The sequence below is a fragment of the Antedon mediterranea genome, chromosome 6 (genome assembly GCF_964355755.1).
Source record: "Antedon mediterranea chromosome 6, ecAntMedi1.1, whole genome shotgun sequence".
NCBI lineage: Eukaryota > Metazoa > Echinodermata > Crinoidea > Comatulida > Antedonidae > Antedon > Antedon mediterranea.
Genome location: NC_092675.1, coordinates 6617118 through 6633069, shown reverse-complemented (window position 1 = coordinate 6633069; position 15952 = coordinate 6617118). Strand labels below are relative to the sequence as shown.

Genomic DNA, 15952 nt, shown 5'->3' with positions numbered 1-15952 from the left:
GACTTGAGTAACCTGAAAAGATAAGAAGCCAATATAAATTAAGACTACCTTTCTTAACTCGCTCGCATTCAAGATGTTTTCGTTTACACACTTGTTGATTTGCTCTTTTATTGTTCTTTCTGGTAAGTAATGTATCAAAATCTTCTTGTAAACGCGACGATTATTTTCTTTTATGTTATATTCAAGATTTAATAATTTATCATTTTGCTGAATTGGTGAGTGTGAAAATACAAGAAATAGAAAGAAAATCTCAAAAGCTTAATGAAATTGCAAAAGCAACAGTGATTCAACGTTAGGCCGAAAGAGGCTCGTTTAAAGTGACTATTTTTTGTTGTTATAATTATTCACATTAGAACACATAGTTAGGCTATGAAATACACTCAATCTCCTTACTTTAGTTTCATCTGAGGAGGTATGTTATGGTGACCTAGGATGTTTCAGCAGCGACGCACCGTATGACTCATTTTGGCACTTTCCTCCAAGATCACCAGCCTACATCGGTACACGATTCCTTCTTTACACGCAACATAATCCTACCGATTTCTGGGAGGTGGATCGAACTCAGGCGGCATCTTTGCTGCTTTCCAATTTTAACCCATTACTGAAGACAGTATTCCTTATTCATGGATATACATCGAGTGGAACTAAATCTAACTGGGTTCAGACGGCTAAAGACAAACTTATTAAGAGGGTAAGGTAATATTATTGTGTAGCATGACAACTTATATGCTTAAATATGTTGATATTTACGTTCCTTCCCAATAATTATTTACATTGGGCAAAGCAGATCCTAAATCCTTAATTCAATTCAGTTTAAGCCTATTAATGCAAATATCATTTATAATTGTATATAATATACAATAGTAACATACAAATGATTACAGAAAATGTAATACTGTATTTGAAATGGAAATAGAATGGTACAAAAGAACGTACCTTTATGTTTAAATTAGCTGCTATACAACTTAAACTGCTCCAATATAACAAACAAATGAATATTTTTACTTTAGAGAAATGTTAATGTGTTTGTTATTGACTGGGGAAGAGGCGCTAAAGATATTTACACCAAATCTGTACAAAACACTAGAGTTGTTGGTCGAGAGGTTGGAATGTTCATCCAGTTTCTTCAAAAGGAATCTGGTGCTCTATATGTTATGATGCATCTAGTTGGCCATAGTCTTGGTGCTCACATATCTGGTTTTGCTGGTGAGACAACACCAGGTATCGGACGGATAACCGGTAAGTAACATTTTGCTTTCGGAAGTTTTCGAAGTTTATCTTGGGTAGAGCTAGAGTTTGTATACTTGGTTGGCTATTAGGGACTAACGTGCTTGCTGACAAAAACCCGTCAGCTTATATGGTTTTTTTTTTAAATTAGTTGTACAGTAGTAGCTTATATATACAAAATGTGGTACTCGGGTTAAAGTGATATTACGATGCCTGTGAAGCAACCAAATACTCACATTGTGGCATTGAACCAAATAATGATATTTGTTTATCAACTTTGTGTTTGTTGTCTACAGATGGAAGTAGACAAAAACACAAAGTTACCAAATAATACACTTTTTCTACTAATATCATAACCAATAAAATCACATGAACAAAATATATGAATTAAATATAGTTTATTTTAATCCATATAAATTAAATATCAGGTCTTGATCCTGCTGGTCCTGGATTTCGCAACACCGATCCAATTTGTAGATTGGATCCGTCTGATGCTCTTCTTGTTGACAACATCCACACCGATGGCGAAACTCTACTAGTGGTTGGTTTTGGGATGCTTGATGCAGTAAGTATAATACTCTCTCTACACTATCAAACTTTAAGTGACAAAAATGTAATATTCCCATATATGGACACAATGACATATCACTCTACCATATTTGGGCACATCACACTTTTTGTCAAACTAGTTTGGTAGTAGTGTAGACAGAGCTTAACTCATCTTAAACTCCAAAATGAGTGTTTCTTTATCTAAGAATACCAGTCAACAATTGTACAGACATGATTTGTTTTGACACCACTAAATCCGTACTGTATTTATCCTTCTTTCAAGATTGGCCACATGGACTTTTATCCGAACGGTGGTAAAGAGCAGCCTGGTTGCCCACCTACAGTTTTTGACATGTTTGGTAAGTTTGACATTCAACTTCCAATTATGTATTCATCGAGCAGTTAAAAATGTTGCATTCTTCAACTTTACAATGTATCGTTCGCTATTTATTTTGCAATATTGCCTACGTCATAGTAGATGCAGCGTATAGTGTATGGCAGTTTTTGATTTGCAATATGCGTATACGTACGGTAAGTCTTAAGGTCTTCAAAATAGAAAGCTCTCTATTAGAATTGTGATATGAATATCAACACCGATACAATCTTTGTTTACATTTTAGCAAACATGTCAGAGGTGTCATGCAGTCACAGTCGAGCAACTGAATTTTTTATCGAAAGCATCGAGGAGGAAGACTGCTTTTCAGCCTTCCCGTGTCTTAATAACCGACGCTTTGAGAGTGGGAAATGTACATCATGCGGACTCCTTGGTTGCCCCAAAATGGGTTACTTCGCTGACGTCAGTCAAGTCAGTGGAACATTCTACCTTAGAACATCTGGCAAGCAACCGTTTTGTTGGCTTAAAGACCTGATTAAGCAACTTAAGAGTGCGGAATAGACAAATCACTATGTAGCCTACAGAAAGAGCGTTCTAAAAGTATAGCATGATGCCTCGACACACGGGGAAAATGTTATCAGTTATCGCACGAAAAATTTTAGTTAAGCAAAATGTATTTCAGTTTTAATGATAATTATACTTATGATAAAAATGACGATGATTCAACCATATGATATCAATTGCTATTGTTATGTTGATATTCAGACAAGATTCAATAAAAACAATCATTGCAAGCATTTGTTGTCGTCTAAGGTATCGTGTATTTCATTATCTAACTGTACCCACCAAAGAATAACCAATACATGTTATTTTTAGACTCTACCGCTCACTATGTTGGTCGGTTGGTTGGGCGGTCGGTAAACACTTAAATTTGCGCACGCGACTGCAGCCATGTATATGGCCTTGTTTAAATACTAAATGATTGGTCAAAAAAATTTAAAGGATTTCATCAGGGGCTTCTGGTCCATTTATAATTTTAAAATATAATACGGTATAAAGTTCTTAATTAATACACTTTGTCTTGTTTCAAACGATTAATAAATTATATTCAATGATGAATTGAATGAAGAATTATTTGGGGAATGCTAGAATATAATTTAATATCAAAAAGGATTCTAGAAGATATGTAATTTAAAATAAAATAACAGGTGAAACTTTTCATAAAGAATGTAAACAGCTGTGTTATTCGTCGTTGTTTTAATTAAATAGATAAAAGAAATGTCAATATCACTGTGATAATAGGCCTAAATGTAAGTAATAGATAAAAGACATATCAGTGTGATAATAGGCCTAATTGTTAGTAAGATACCGTATTTAGATAATAAGAAGTCAGCGCACTCTTGTCTCTAGTCTCAATTAGTTCATTCACCTAATGTTAATTTATTTTAAAACCAAACTCTTTTTATTTTTTTTTTTTTTTTTTTTTTTGCACGTGGCTCCTATTAATTGTGATCCCGTACACACTAGTTATGTCGGCATCACTAAGAGTGGTTGGGGTCACCAACTTACCCTAGTAAATAACTAAGCTTGATTGCGCTATTCGAATTTCAAATACTAGGCCTACACAAAACAATCAAACATAACGAATTGCCAACAAATAAATCATAATCTTAAAGGAATGAAATTACTATTACCATTAATTTTATTAAGCATTTTCGAAGTTTACACATCATACTCATTTTCCATATTCTATATATTATCTGATGACGTTTTAATCTAAGATACACAATATGGAGAATCTTCGTTGGTACGCAGGTAAAACGTTCCTCTGGCCCGGTTGTTGTACGTGTCCGAATAATAGCCCATCTCAGGACATCCTGACGGGCCGCAATCTGTACAATTACCTGCCGTGAATTCTTCAAAGTTAGGGCACGGGTAGGCCTTAAATCTGCACGCATCACCTAGAATGCTTTCTAGAAGAAAGTAAACCGACCTTGCGTGACTACACCCATCTATTATGAAAAATAATAAAGATAACTTTATTATTGGTAAATCTAAAGGCAAATGACAATGATGTGGGTATCAGTGACTGGATCTCAATAGAGATAGAAAGATAGACATTTTAAATTTTGTTGCATAGAGAAATTCTTGTTTTATGATATCAATGTCAAATGAAAAATAATTTTTACTTTGTCTTAATACAAAAGAATGAAGTAATGGTTTGAATGAAACATATTGATATCAATGTTCTGATCACTCACTGTCAAGAAAAATTGGCTTTCGGCATCCCGGTTGATCTTTTCCTCCATTAGGATAGAAATCCATATGAGCGTACTAAATTAAATCAAAAGAAAGCTCAATATTGCAAGTTGATCATTATCTTTTTATTTGTATCACTTTTCTATCAGCAAATTTTACTTAAATCACATTATATTATCCTGAAATTGGTTGTCACTTGGTATTTACAATACTGTATGACATTGGCTAAGTTACTTACTGCACGATGCATGCCCAAACCAAGCAGTTCTCCGTCAGTATGGATTGCGTCAACAAAATCTGCGTCTGTGGTATCTAGTCTGCATTCTGGACCGAACGCGGCAAAACCAGGCCCAGCTGCGTCGCTACCTGAAAACATTAATTTGTTTTTATTATTTAGCATGACATTTTACATGCAGGGTAGATTAAGTCATTGGTAGGGTCATGAAATGGTTGCTTATTTTCTTTCTTTGTTTGTGACGTCCTTGTGTTGCGTCATAGTGGGAAATTTAATCCTAAAAATGCAATGAAAGACAAACCTGTTATTCGTCCAATGCCCGGCTGTGCTTCTCCTGCATACCCAGCGACGTGAGCCCCCAAACTATGACCAATTATATGCATGTTACTATAGCTTGCACCAGTGATGTCATGAAGGAACTTCAGGAATAATGCAGTCTTCTTGCCGGCTACTCGTGCATTTTGACATGACCTCTGGTAGATAATATTACCTGCACCAATACTCCAGTCTACGGCTATGATATTAACCGACTCCTATAAATCACGTTATAGAAACATGCATTACTAGTATTACTTTTTAAATAATTCAAAAAAGGTTTCGTTTATCCGTATAAAAAGTCCTACTGTAATGAGAAGCAGTTTGGCTTGGTAGAAATCTTTTGAGCAAAAAGCGAAGGGTTTAAAGACGACAACGTAACAAAATGTACAGTATAATACCCAAACAAGATAGCATGCATAATAGTATAGTACAATGATCACTGGCACTCTTTCTAAGGATCAACAGAAAGCGAAATTCCTTAGAGGCAACATTCTCTGACATTCAACATATTGTGTAAGGGTTCAACATTACTTCTCTTAATATTTTCAATTAAAGGTTTTTAAAAGAACATCATGGAATGTCATTTCAGTAAATTCTTGATAATACGTACGTGTTGTAAAAGAGCGTCTCTTGCCATATCTGTCCACCCACCGACTATACCGAACCAACCGTGGATGAGAACCACCGTCTTCAAATACGGATGGAAATATGTTGATGTCAGTGATTCTGGGACATAGGGATCAACGATGACAGACGTAATTGGGTTCATCTGGGTGTATAAATGGAACTGAATGTTCATAACTTCTGGTGCCATTGGCGGGAAGGCTACTTTATGGCATGCACTAACGTTATTGAAACAACCAAGATCGCCATAACAAACTTCATCGGCCAAACCTGATCGCACAAAAGAAAGATGTTTTTAAGGATTGCTAAAATTAAAGTTGTGCTGACGATAATCAACATTTAAGACTAGTCTGTTGTCAGACTGAAATTACAACCGGTTGTCGTGCGGTATCATTTAGCGGCAATATCCTGCAATATCGTATTTGATGAGGACAACGGGCCCATAACCTAACTAATATCTAACCAGGGAAGTATAAAAATGAAAGTACCTTCCTGATCTAACTATACGAAAATAACCAACGAATACGCTGATGTCCGAATGTATCGATTAAAAAGCTGAAGAACTAACTAATCAGCAAAACAGCAGGAACAAGGTCAGGAGATGGTGACAATATCTCATGGGATGGAGGTTGCTGCCAAAAGATATGATACTGCATGGTGTTTATTGTCGATACCGCTCAAGTATAAGATGGAAATCATGAGAAACAATACGTGTTTTTATATGAAAAATACTATAAATAATTTTGTTTTTAAATGTGATCCGGCTACCTCCCACTCTAAGCTTACAATTTACAAATGCAAATTGAAGGCCTACACTTTTAATTATAACATGTTGCTATAATTAGTTTTAAGAATTAAAAATATCATGGAAAAAAAAATTGCATTAGCCTCTCATAGTGACATATACTCACTTATTTCAAGAAAAAAGTAAAAGAAGACGACGATAAAACACTTTAGAGCTGCCATTTCGGATCAGTAACGAAAAGCAATATCCATGAAGTTGTAACAAATAATATCTATATCTGAATCTAAATATAAACAGTTGGTTTTAACCAAATCGTACGCTATTGTTTTTCATAAACCGTTTAAGATTTCTGTAAATGCAAGCGATCCGTTATCTATTGTTGTATTAATTAGATAGATAAGCAAAAATAGATGAAACAATTCCGATATCATACTGTTATGATAACAACTGAGAAATTTTATTCATTAGGGCACTGAATTGATAACTTGAATCATTAAATCCTCTATGCTTTAATTAATATTGTTGTTATCAGTTTTCGTTCCAAATTGCAATTAGAATATTACAGGTACTGTATAGTGTCGGTACGTTCATTAGTTTAGATAGAATGGTCTTATTACTTGGCAAAACAGAATTTTGCCAAGTACAGTAGGCTACTTGTTTTGTATGTTTGTTAGCACGATAGCGCCTACGATTTACAAGTTATTATTCTGAATTTGTCGGTGTATCATATGAATGATAATAATGTAAATTAATAAAGAAAAATTGTAATCTTTTAACATGTGCCGAAATGCAGTAGTTAATATTTTCAGATATTCTAGTGTTAAAAGATAGGAGACAATTTTCAAAACCCGGAGATCTGGTACTAAGAAGTCTAATCGTAACAAGTAAACTGCAATTGCATTTTCTCGAGAACTATTTGTCCAAAAAAATTCATGTTTGAGAGAAAAGTGTTATAATTGTTGATTTGAAATTTTAAAACATAATTTTGATTTAAAGTACATGTTTTTTGATACGAGTAGTTTTAAAAAACCCATTTCTTTTCAAATTCAACCGCTTGTTTGTGGCGTTTTTATCAATAATCCCTTCCCATTTGTTATGCATATTTTTAGTCCACAAACTGACCATAAGAAATAATTTCTCACGTGTGACTTATGCAAATTATGCATTCCAACGTGACATACCATGACGCTGTAAGTACTCAAAACAGAGCATTATCCGTTACGCCATAAAGTACATGACCGAACAGCTGACAATAGTCTTTACGTGCTTCATATTACGTAATTCATCGTTGAGTCATAAATATGCACGTCATCTTGAGAGAACGAAGCTTGTATCAATTATTTTATAAACAAGATGACAGGTAGCTCTGTCGTCTGAGCGTCGTGTTAACAACACGAATGTCGTGGATTCGAATCCCACGCTGATGGAATATATAGTTAAAGCTATGCGAGCGTTTGGTAACATATTTTTTCTGTGGTTCACACACCATCTCCTTCGATCTCGTAAATGTTATGTTTAGCGCCCTCAATTTTAAGAACACTCGCCTTATAGCATGGAGGTATTTTTACCTCCATGGTTATAGTAAAACAATTAGGAACACAAATAATGTAAGAAAATTAGGAACAATATTTATAATATATATAATGTATATTAAAATTAATAATTAGGGTTTTTTGTGGCTCGCGCTGTTTTTTGTTTTTTTTTTACCTATTTATATTTATTTCATAAAATTTAAAAATAAAATAAATTTATAAAATAAATAATGATGAAAAAAACTTGATTAGCAGAAAATTAATAAGGGATCTCAACATGAAAGGCTGGATACATAACCATTACACTAAACTCACATTCACAAGGTTGTAGTGAAATTAGCCTAATCAAACACAGCATTATATATAAGACACAAAAATCAAAAATATATATTTATTTTCGGGGGAATTCTTATGCCGGGGAAGTAGGCGGAGGTATGCACTCTTGGAGTGTCCTTCTAGTTTGCCAAATACTTTACTGAGTGCTTTTATCATTTTTGTTTTATATCACAGAATAATAAAAAGTACAATTAATAAGATTTGATAATTATTATCCGTTTGTGTACACCTGTAACACCTGAAATTATTCATATTCAATTAATTTTATTTTGCAACTTTTTGTAATAGCGCCCTCCTACAATATTGTTTAGTTGTTTACGCCATCTTGAATTTATATTTGGAGTAGAACCCTGGTAAATATCCAGCGAAAATCTAAGTGTATCTGTGTTTCTACCTGTCATCGGATTTACAAAAATTATTCGGTGGAAGCTATAGGATATTTACTATGGCTACCACTGATATAAAGACTTCAACGACCGAACGAACGGTTAAAAGTAAGTATACAATTTGCCTCCCGCTGATAACCTGAGCGATGTACGCCATTGAATGGGATACTCCCATATTTTGCTACACTATGATAAGGCTGCAATGTTTTCATAACACTGCAATGTATCATGGTTGTAGGCTTAGGCCTAGCCTACTCCTTATTATTGAATTTATGGTAAATTAGGTATAACATAACTGCATTACTGAAAAATTTCCGGTAATAAGTTTAAATTTAATTAATAAATTAGTGTATTTGATTTTTCCAAACAACAATATTAAATCTAAATTTGTTTGTGTTTATTTTCATATATCTCTATCCATCTCTATCATACAGTCTCACTGCACTGACTTTGCTGTCAATGATGTACAGTGTACTCACTCACATTAGGCCAGACCCTAGGGATGTTAGCTTACAATTTGGCCTACTGACTACAGTAGGCCTAGTTAGTGTAATTTATTTACTACGGCCTATGGATGGTTATTGAATGTTCAGCTGACTTGTCCTGCTCTCTGCCCACTCAGACCAGACAACGTACAAGAGATCAATTCGGCTGTCGCCATTCTCGCCATAATTTCACATGTACTTAAAACCAAGTCTTTAATCATAGTCAGATTCGCCTTTACAGTAGTAACAGTACCACCATTACCTGAGGGGTATTTTTTATTTTGGTTAAAGTATGTTCTTTGGGTGGCGGCTCAACTTAGCCTACTGTAGGGCCTAACATGATTTGTATGTTATTTGGGTGGCGGCTCAACTTAGCCTACTGTAGGGCCTAACATGATTTGTTTTGGTGGCGTACCATACATTTGGGCCTTCCATTCCTAGCTGCTGATGCACTGTGACCACTTGAAGTTACTTTACATGAATTATTACCAAAAATGTGTTGTAACAGACGGGGAATAATTTCGCCAGTGTAGCATAGCAAAAAGCTATACAAAACAACCTTTTTTCTACACATTTCTACAATTGTGTAGCAAAAAATACAATACAAAACTATGTTTCTTGACTAAAAAATCAGTTTGATTAGCAATTTTACTAAACAAAATTTTCAAATGAAATTTTTCCCGGTGTATCGCTTTTGTTTACAATTTATTTATATTTGGCATAAAACTGCAAGTTCATTTTTTTCCTACTAACCCATATTTATTTTCTGGGGTTATTCATTAATTTTTGGAGTATCTGGTATTGACAATGATTTTAAATTTAGTAAATTGTGTCAATAAATGTTTAAAGCTTATAGTGTTTTTCTTATATTTTTTAACCTTTCAAAAAATGATATTTTTCAAAACAATGATTGAATGTCAGTCTCATTGCAAAATACTGATTCCCATTTCATGAAACTATTTTAGTAATGTGTCATTATTGAATCTATTTTATTTAATTCAGACCCTTGGACTTCATACTATTAAAACAAACAAACACACAAACAAAGTAAATACTATACTTGGCAAAATTCTTTTTGCCAAGTAATAATAAGGCCGTTTTATGGACATGTAATAATGCACTACGTACCTTAAGCAACATTTTCATATTTTAATATAGATCTTTAAAAATATTTTCACTGTTCAGTGACTTTTTAATCAAATTTTGAAATAAAAATAACAGACGTTTATCTTTAAAAAAAATGTTGTGTTTAATAATATTTCTGATTACTTTATTGACTTTTAATTTAATTCTATAAATAATAAGATAATTATAATAATAATAATAATATAATTGTATTGACCCTGAATAAGGTTTTAAGTATATTATAATATAACTAATTGATTCAGCCATGGAGGAGCAAGTCATTATAAATTATACTGGCTGTACAAATATAACAAGGTATTTTTGTATTTAATAGGCTTGTTGAAATTGGAAAGTAATTACAAATTTTAATTATAATATTTAATCTTTGATTTATGTTGTAGCCACCTCATCAGATGTGAACGTGAAAAGTTGTGTGCACAATGTTTTTATTTTTTTTAAAGAAATACATATTGATGAAAAATAAAATTCTGCCGATATTTTTTATCTATTTCTATACATATATTTCACAAAACATGATATGTTTGTAGTGATAATATTTGATAGCTACCGTAGCCTGTTTTGATTCGATGGTACGCCATCTAGTGATGAAAGTTTATCAAGATCCTGCACCAAATTGCTGAGATGTGCTGATGAGCCAAGTTACATGCCCTACTATTGTCCTAATATTACTAGTCTATTCTACTGCTATTCAAAAGTAGCCCAATTATTTACAGTACACCCAGGGGCGGATTCAGGAATTTCTGAAAAGGGGTGGGGAGGGGGGTGGCGGGTAAACTGTCGAAAGTCAAGACCAACTCAGCCCCAGTTGCTGAGTTCAGGTTATTTTGAAAATATGACACCTCTAGATGGTCGGAAATGGCACTCTCATGTTATTAAATTATATATTAACAATTGATCATGAATAATACCACCAAACTTGCGAGTTAGGATGACTACAACGAGACATTTAATAAAAAGGCAAATTGCCTTAAAATATAAATGTGACATGTTTCGAGAAACTATTCTCATCATCAGAACAGTAAACAACGCCTAGAGTGCTTATATACCAATAGGACATATTGTTGTATGTAAATAAGTAAGTAATTAGCATAATAAAACAAGGAATGTAGGCAACAACCAATCATATGGCAAGTGTGACGACAATTGATATTTTAAATATGAAAACTGAGGTGACATTTTCCCCTATATTTTGACGATTTATTTTTAAATGCAATGTATAGGAATTTTAAATTTAACGCACACCAACTACTAGACCCGCATGATGGGTAACGACCTGTGTCAATCGAAGCTTTGCTTGCTCTTGGATTGACGCTGTCGCACTATGACCTATTGATTAATTTATGTTTCATGATTATGACCCTTGTTACAAGTAAAAGCTAACTTTTTTTGGTGGGGGAGGAGGTTGAAATAAGGGGACTTGGATCATCATTTACACTATCTTTCTATTGATCTTGATTCCACAAGCTAGGAGCTTGTCTGGATCATGTTTATTTTGTTTGCCGACAACCGTACATTGTTTTGTTTGAAAATCTAACTGCAGTTAAGTTAGTAATCAATAGTCAGTTCATTTGTAAAGATATTGATTAGTTAGAGTAAATTTGGGTTTAACGCCTGTAATTAGGGCATAGACAGTGTGATATTGAGTTTAAATAATTCATGGTCATACAGTGTATGTACTGTACAGTACTGGTCATACAGTATGTACTGTACAGTACTGGTGGTCATACAGTATGTACTGTATAGTACTGTTCATACAGTATGTACTGTACAGTACTGGTCATACAGTATGTACTGTACAGTACTGGTCATACAGTATGTACTGTACAGTACTGCTGGTCATACAGTGTATGTACTGTACAGTACTGGTGGTCATACAGTATGTACTGTACAGTACTGGTGGTCATACAGTATGTACTGTATAGTACTGTTCATACAGTATGTACTGTACAGTACTGGTCATACAGTATGTACTGTACAGTACTGGTCATACAGCATGTACTGTACAGTACTGGTGGTCATACAGTGTATGTACTGTACAGTACTGGTGGTCATACAGTATGTACTGTACAGTACTGGTGGTCATACAGTATGTACTGTATAGTACTGGTCATACAGTATGTACTGTACAGTACTGGACATACAGTATGTACTGTACAGTACCGGTCATACAGTATGTACTATACGGTACCGGTCATACAGTATGTACTGGACATACAGTATGTACTGTACAGTACATTATCACATTTCAAAACGGTCTAAGACATTTTATAGGACACATTCTTTTTATCATATTTTGTGTCATTTCTAACAGAAACAGGCTCTTTCAGTGTAGATAATTACTATTGTTATGCTTGACCTATCTATTTTTTTTTACTTTACAACTTGTGCACAAGCGACATTAGTTTTTTAAAATACATCTTAAATTCTGAAAATTTGATCTTTTTTTATTCATTGACTAATTCACCTTTGAATCAGTGGCACTCGCCTCGCTGGTCCAAACAAAAACAAAACAGAAGAAAAGGAAACATAAATATTACTCAACTAAACTATCAAGCACAAATACAATAAATCATTGGGAGTCCTTTAGAAAAGATTTTAAATATTTTGGAACAAAATTTATCGAATGCATTTAATATTCTTTTCAGGAAGAGGGATAGCCTCTTCTAAAATAAAACTTAATTTGTTTTTCATCATTTGCATTAATGTCCATAGGTCATAATTATTACAGTGTCAAATTATTTTTTATGTTTCTTAATTTATTTTTTTTATGTTTTTAAAAGCATATTATTTAAAAGTATAATATTTAATATGATCTTAAAATTTACCATTTTTACATTTTTTACTATATTATGAATATTGAATACAATGAATATTGTCAAAATATTTTTCACAGTAATGAATATTGTAGTTTTACTGTAAATAATTGTTGACTTTGCATTCACAACTGACTGATCAATATTCATTAATTAATAAACCGCTATAGGCCTTCCACAATGTTGTAACACTACAGTATTACAGTATAAACATTGTACATGTTGTATCTAAAATACCACAAACACAGAGAATTGCCTATTGATTTCTACATGCATTAGGTTTAAATAAAGCAATAATGTTATGTTCACTTGAGTGCATTTATTAAGGAATTCTCTGCGTTGGTTTGAGTCAGGATTTTGATATTATTAGTATACTGTACATGCAGGTATTGATGTATAGTATGTTCTTGTTTAGGAATGCTTTATTGCAATGCAATTTGACTATTAATTATTGACAGTAAAGCTTTTCCAAATGGAAATTTAAATATCTTTTATATTGAACTGATTTCTAATAGTTTCAGTGTACTCAGTTTTTTTAACGTCGTGCGATGGTAAGGGAATTACGTAAATTTAATTGTTTTTATCAATGGTAACTTTGTATAAAGTAATCATGATGTCATAAGATTAAACCTCTTTTATTAGAAAATAAACGTCAAAGTAGCGAAGATACATTTACACCTTTCACCAGAATCTAAAGATTCATAATGGATAATAGTTCTTTACATTGAGCAGTATGGAATACTGTAATGGTGCTACAGTAGCTGGCTAACAGCATTTCTCTATCAAGCAACAACTTAACACTAATTCCCTATCAAATTACACATCTCCAATCAATATATTGAAGAATAGAAGAAATGTATGGCCGTAGTAGTATTTGATATAAGAGTATACTGGTGGTTATAATTTAATAAGTTAAAATTGTTAAACCTTGTTTATCATGTTAATTAATAGAGAATGTATTCATATTCATGACCATCATCCAAGAGGCCTGGGTATGAAATTTGGATATTGCATTAAAAATGGAATTTAAACCAAACCTGGATTTCGCCTAAATTACAGTAGGAGATTATATTCAGTGGGCCTGTTTCTGCTGCATAAAAATAACCGGTTAAAATCGGTGTGACTAAATTAACTCCATTTTCTTGGGAACAGAAACAGGACAAATTTGTGGTGACTGGTTAAAAGGCAGCGCAAAATAACCGGTTAAAAACACCCATTCAATTCAGTGTTAGAACGCTGTTTAACCGGTTATCGCTGCGCAACATTTAGCTGCAACGAAAGTGTATTTGATTGACAGCTGCTGACCCCGAGTCAACTACACGTTAGTTAACGTTTGAATTAACCGCCAGGACCAATTCCATTTTGGGTAATTCTAAAGATTTTTGTCAACGAAAACCCATTGATTTAACCGGTTATTTCAGAGCACAAATTGAGCAGGAACGCAGTCTTGCCATTTTTAATCAATTTTAAAATAAACGGTTAATTTGCGTTATGCAGCAGAAACAGACCTAGTGATAGTGATATCACAGTATTCGAAAGGTCCTTTTAAACTACAATGAATTGATAACATTAATCATTCGTGTGTGCAAGAAAGTCGGTTATCTGTCTGATAATAACCTGAATCAATAGTGTTTTAAAAACTGTAGAAAAGGCATAGAGAATTATTCATGTGGATCCTACAGTATGCAACCAACCTAATTTGAATACCACCATATGAATTGAAGAAAATTACTACACTACTGTACATAATGTAGAGTGCTTCAGGCTTGTTTCTATTTAATAATAAAAGACAAAATAATGAGATTTTTAAAGGCTTTATTAACAAGACCAGGCAGCCGCTTGCTACTGTATGCAAACTGCATTTTTTTCTCGTCAGAAATTCGTTTACTACTTGCGTTTTTTTTGTTAAACAATTTTTATTTGAATTAGAAACAGGCTGTTCGTTTCCTTATCTTAACTAAAAGCCCTAGTTTATTAACCCAATTTTACTGTTTAAACGTGAAAACCTTAGACAATGCTACTCTGGCCTTTCTCTATATTGTGCTGATACCAGCCCCCCTCTATGTAAGTATTGCTGATACAAATTAAATATTGATTGTCTAATACAGGTTATTGACTGATCGTAACAATAGGCTATATTCAAAGACAGGATCTTTCCTTTTTGCCCACAATTAAAGACCACACTTTAATCAATGATTTTTACTACCAGGATTGACCTTTCCCATTGTTTTTTCATACACTATTTTCATTTCTCACACTAAGGCAAGGTGATTAGGGTATGTTCACATGTAAGGTCTAAGGCTGGTTTACGCCTTGCATAGCCTACGCCTTTCTGTGTGAACTACCGGTAGGCAGTGGCATTACGCCACATACTTGGCGTTATCTACAACAACTACATATCCCATCTTAACTAATGCTATGGAGCTAACTCCAGTGAAACTTGAATAATTTTGATCTTATTTTGAGATATTTACAAATGGCTTAATAAAAAAATAAAATCATTGTTTCATTTGCATATTTCTTGATACAGTACTGTAGCAATGAGCAATCAAATAGGAAATTCTCTGAGCTACTGTACTGTAGGTTAGAACCTAACTACAGGCGTCCAATATTTGTCAATTTGCCCATGTGTTTAGTTCATAAATCATAATAGCATTATCATAATTTTACAGCAACACAATCTAAATCTTTATATTAAATCCTTGCTTTTCTTCGTAACTTCCTGCATGTCATGTGATGCTCAAAACTAAACATAATATTTTGCCTTTGTATTACAATACAACTGGGTTTTGTAATTTTTTTTTCATTGTAAAAAAAGACAGTAAAGCGGTATACTTGCTTTAATTTTCTTGTTAAATGCATTTTAAACTTAATTCTGTAAAATATAATTTATAGGAGATTCAGTCATAAATGGCAGTAATCCAATTTATTTTTACTCTATCTCCTACCACAAGACCAATACT

At 33.3% G+C, this 15952-nt stretch overlaps 3 protein-coding genes across 8 annotated transcripts in view; 2 read left to right on the top strand and 1 right to left on the bottom strand.

Moving 5' to 3' along the window:
- The first annotated feature begins 67 nt into the window (after positions 1 to 67).
- LOC140052005 (pancreatic triacylglycerol lipase-like) lies at positions 68 to 2732 on the top strand. Its single transcript, XM_072097377.1, has 6 exons — positions 68 to 122; positions 399 to 691; positions 1011 to 1239; positions 1656 to 1792; positions 2060 to 2135; positions 2397 to 2732. Exons 1-6 carry the CDS (start codon positions 74 to 76, stop codon positions 2669 to 2671), a joined length of 1059 nt encoding a protein of 352 aa, XP_071953478.1. The 5' UTR covers positions 68 to 73; the 3' UTR covers positions 2672 to 2732.
- Positions 2733 to 3507: 775 nt separating this feature from the next.
- LOC140051908 (pancreatic triacylglycerol lipase-like) lies at positions 3508 to 7865 on the bottom strand. The gene is made up of 6 exons (XM_072097256.1): positions 7778 to 7865; positions 5533 to 5816; positions 4906 to 5137; positions 4608 to 4735; positions 4372 to 4444; positions 3508 to 4122 (listed from the first exon to the last, which is right to left on the bottom strand). The coding sequence occupies exons 1-6, from the start codon at positions 7863 to 7865 to the stop codon at positions 3887 to 3889; spliced, it is 1041 nt and encodes a 346-aa protein (XP_071953357.1). The 3' UTR covers positions 3508 to 3886.
- A 623-nt stretch (positions 7866 to 8488) lies between these two features.
- The window catches only part of LOC140052093 (protein phosphatase 3 catalytic subunit alpha-like), a 51890-nt gene continuing 44426 nt past the window's right edge, over positions 8489 to 15952 (top strand). For all 6 annotated transcript variants that reach the window (XM_072097497.1, XM_072097493.1, XM_072097496.1 and 3 more), the window contains exon 1: positions 8489 to 8653. In XM_072097497.1, coding sequence (XP_071953598.1) covers positions 8605 to 8653 — 49 coding nt within the window. In that variant the 5' untranslated portion in view covers positions 8489 to 8604. The remainder of the gene's footprint in view (positions 8654 to 15952) is intronic.

What these genes read in the sequence shown, in the direction of transcription:
- LOC140052005 (XM_072097377.1), top strand. Translation starts at nt 74, where the DNA reads ATGTTTTCGTTTACACACTTGTTGATTTGCTCTTTTATTGTTCTTTCT. An exon ending in AAGACAAACTTATTAAGAGG is followed by an intron (nt 692 to 1,010) that starts GTAAGGTAATAT and finishes TTTTTACTTTAG; the next exon opens with AGAAATGTTAATGTGTTTGT. An exon ending in TACAGTTTTTGACATGTTTG is followed by an intron (nt 2,136 to 2,396) that starts GTAAGTTTGACA and finishes TTTACATTTTAG; the next exon opens with CAAACATGTCAGAGGTGTCA.
- LOC140051908 (XM_072097256.1), bottom strand. Translation starts at nt 7,865, where the DNA reads ATGGAGGTAAAAATACCTCCATGCTATAAGGCGAGTGTTCTTAAAATT. An exon ending in GTTTGGGCATGCATCGTGCA is followed by an intron (nt 4,445 to 4,607) that starts GTAAGTAACTTA and finishes GATTTAATTTAG; the next exon opens with TACGCTCATATGGATTTCTA. An exon ending in AAAGCCAATTTTTCTTGACA is followed by an intron (nt 4,123 to 4,371) that starts GTGAGTGATCAG and finishes TTTTCATAATAG; the next exon opens with ATGGGTGTAGTCACGCAAGG.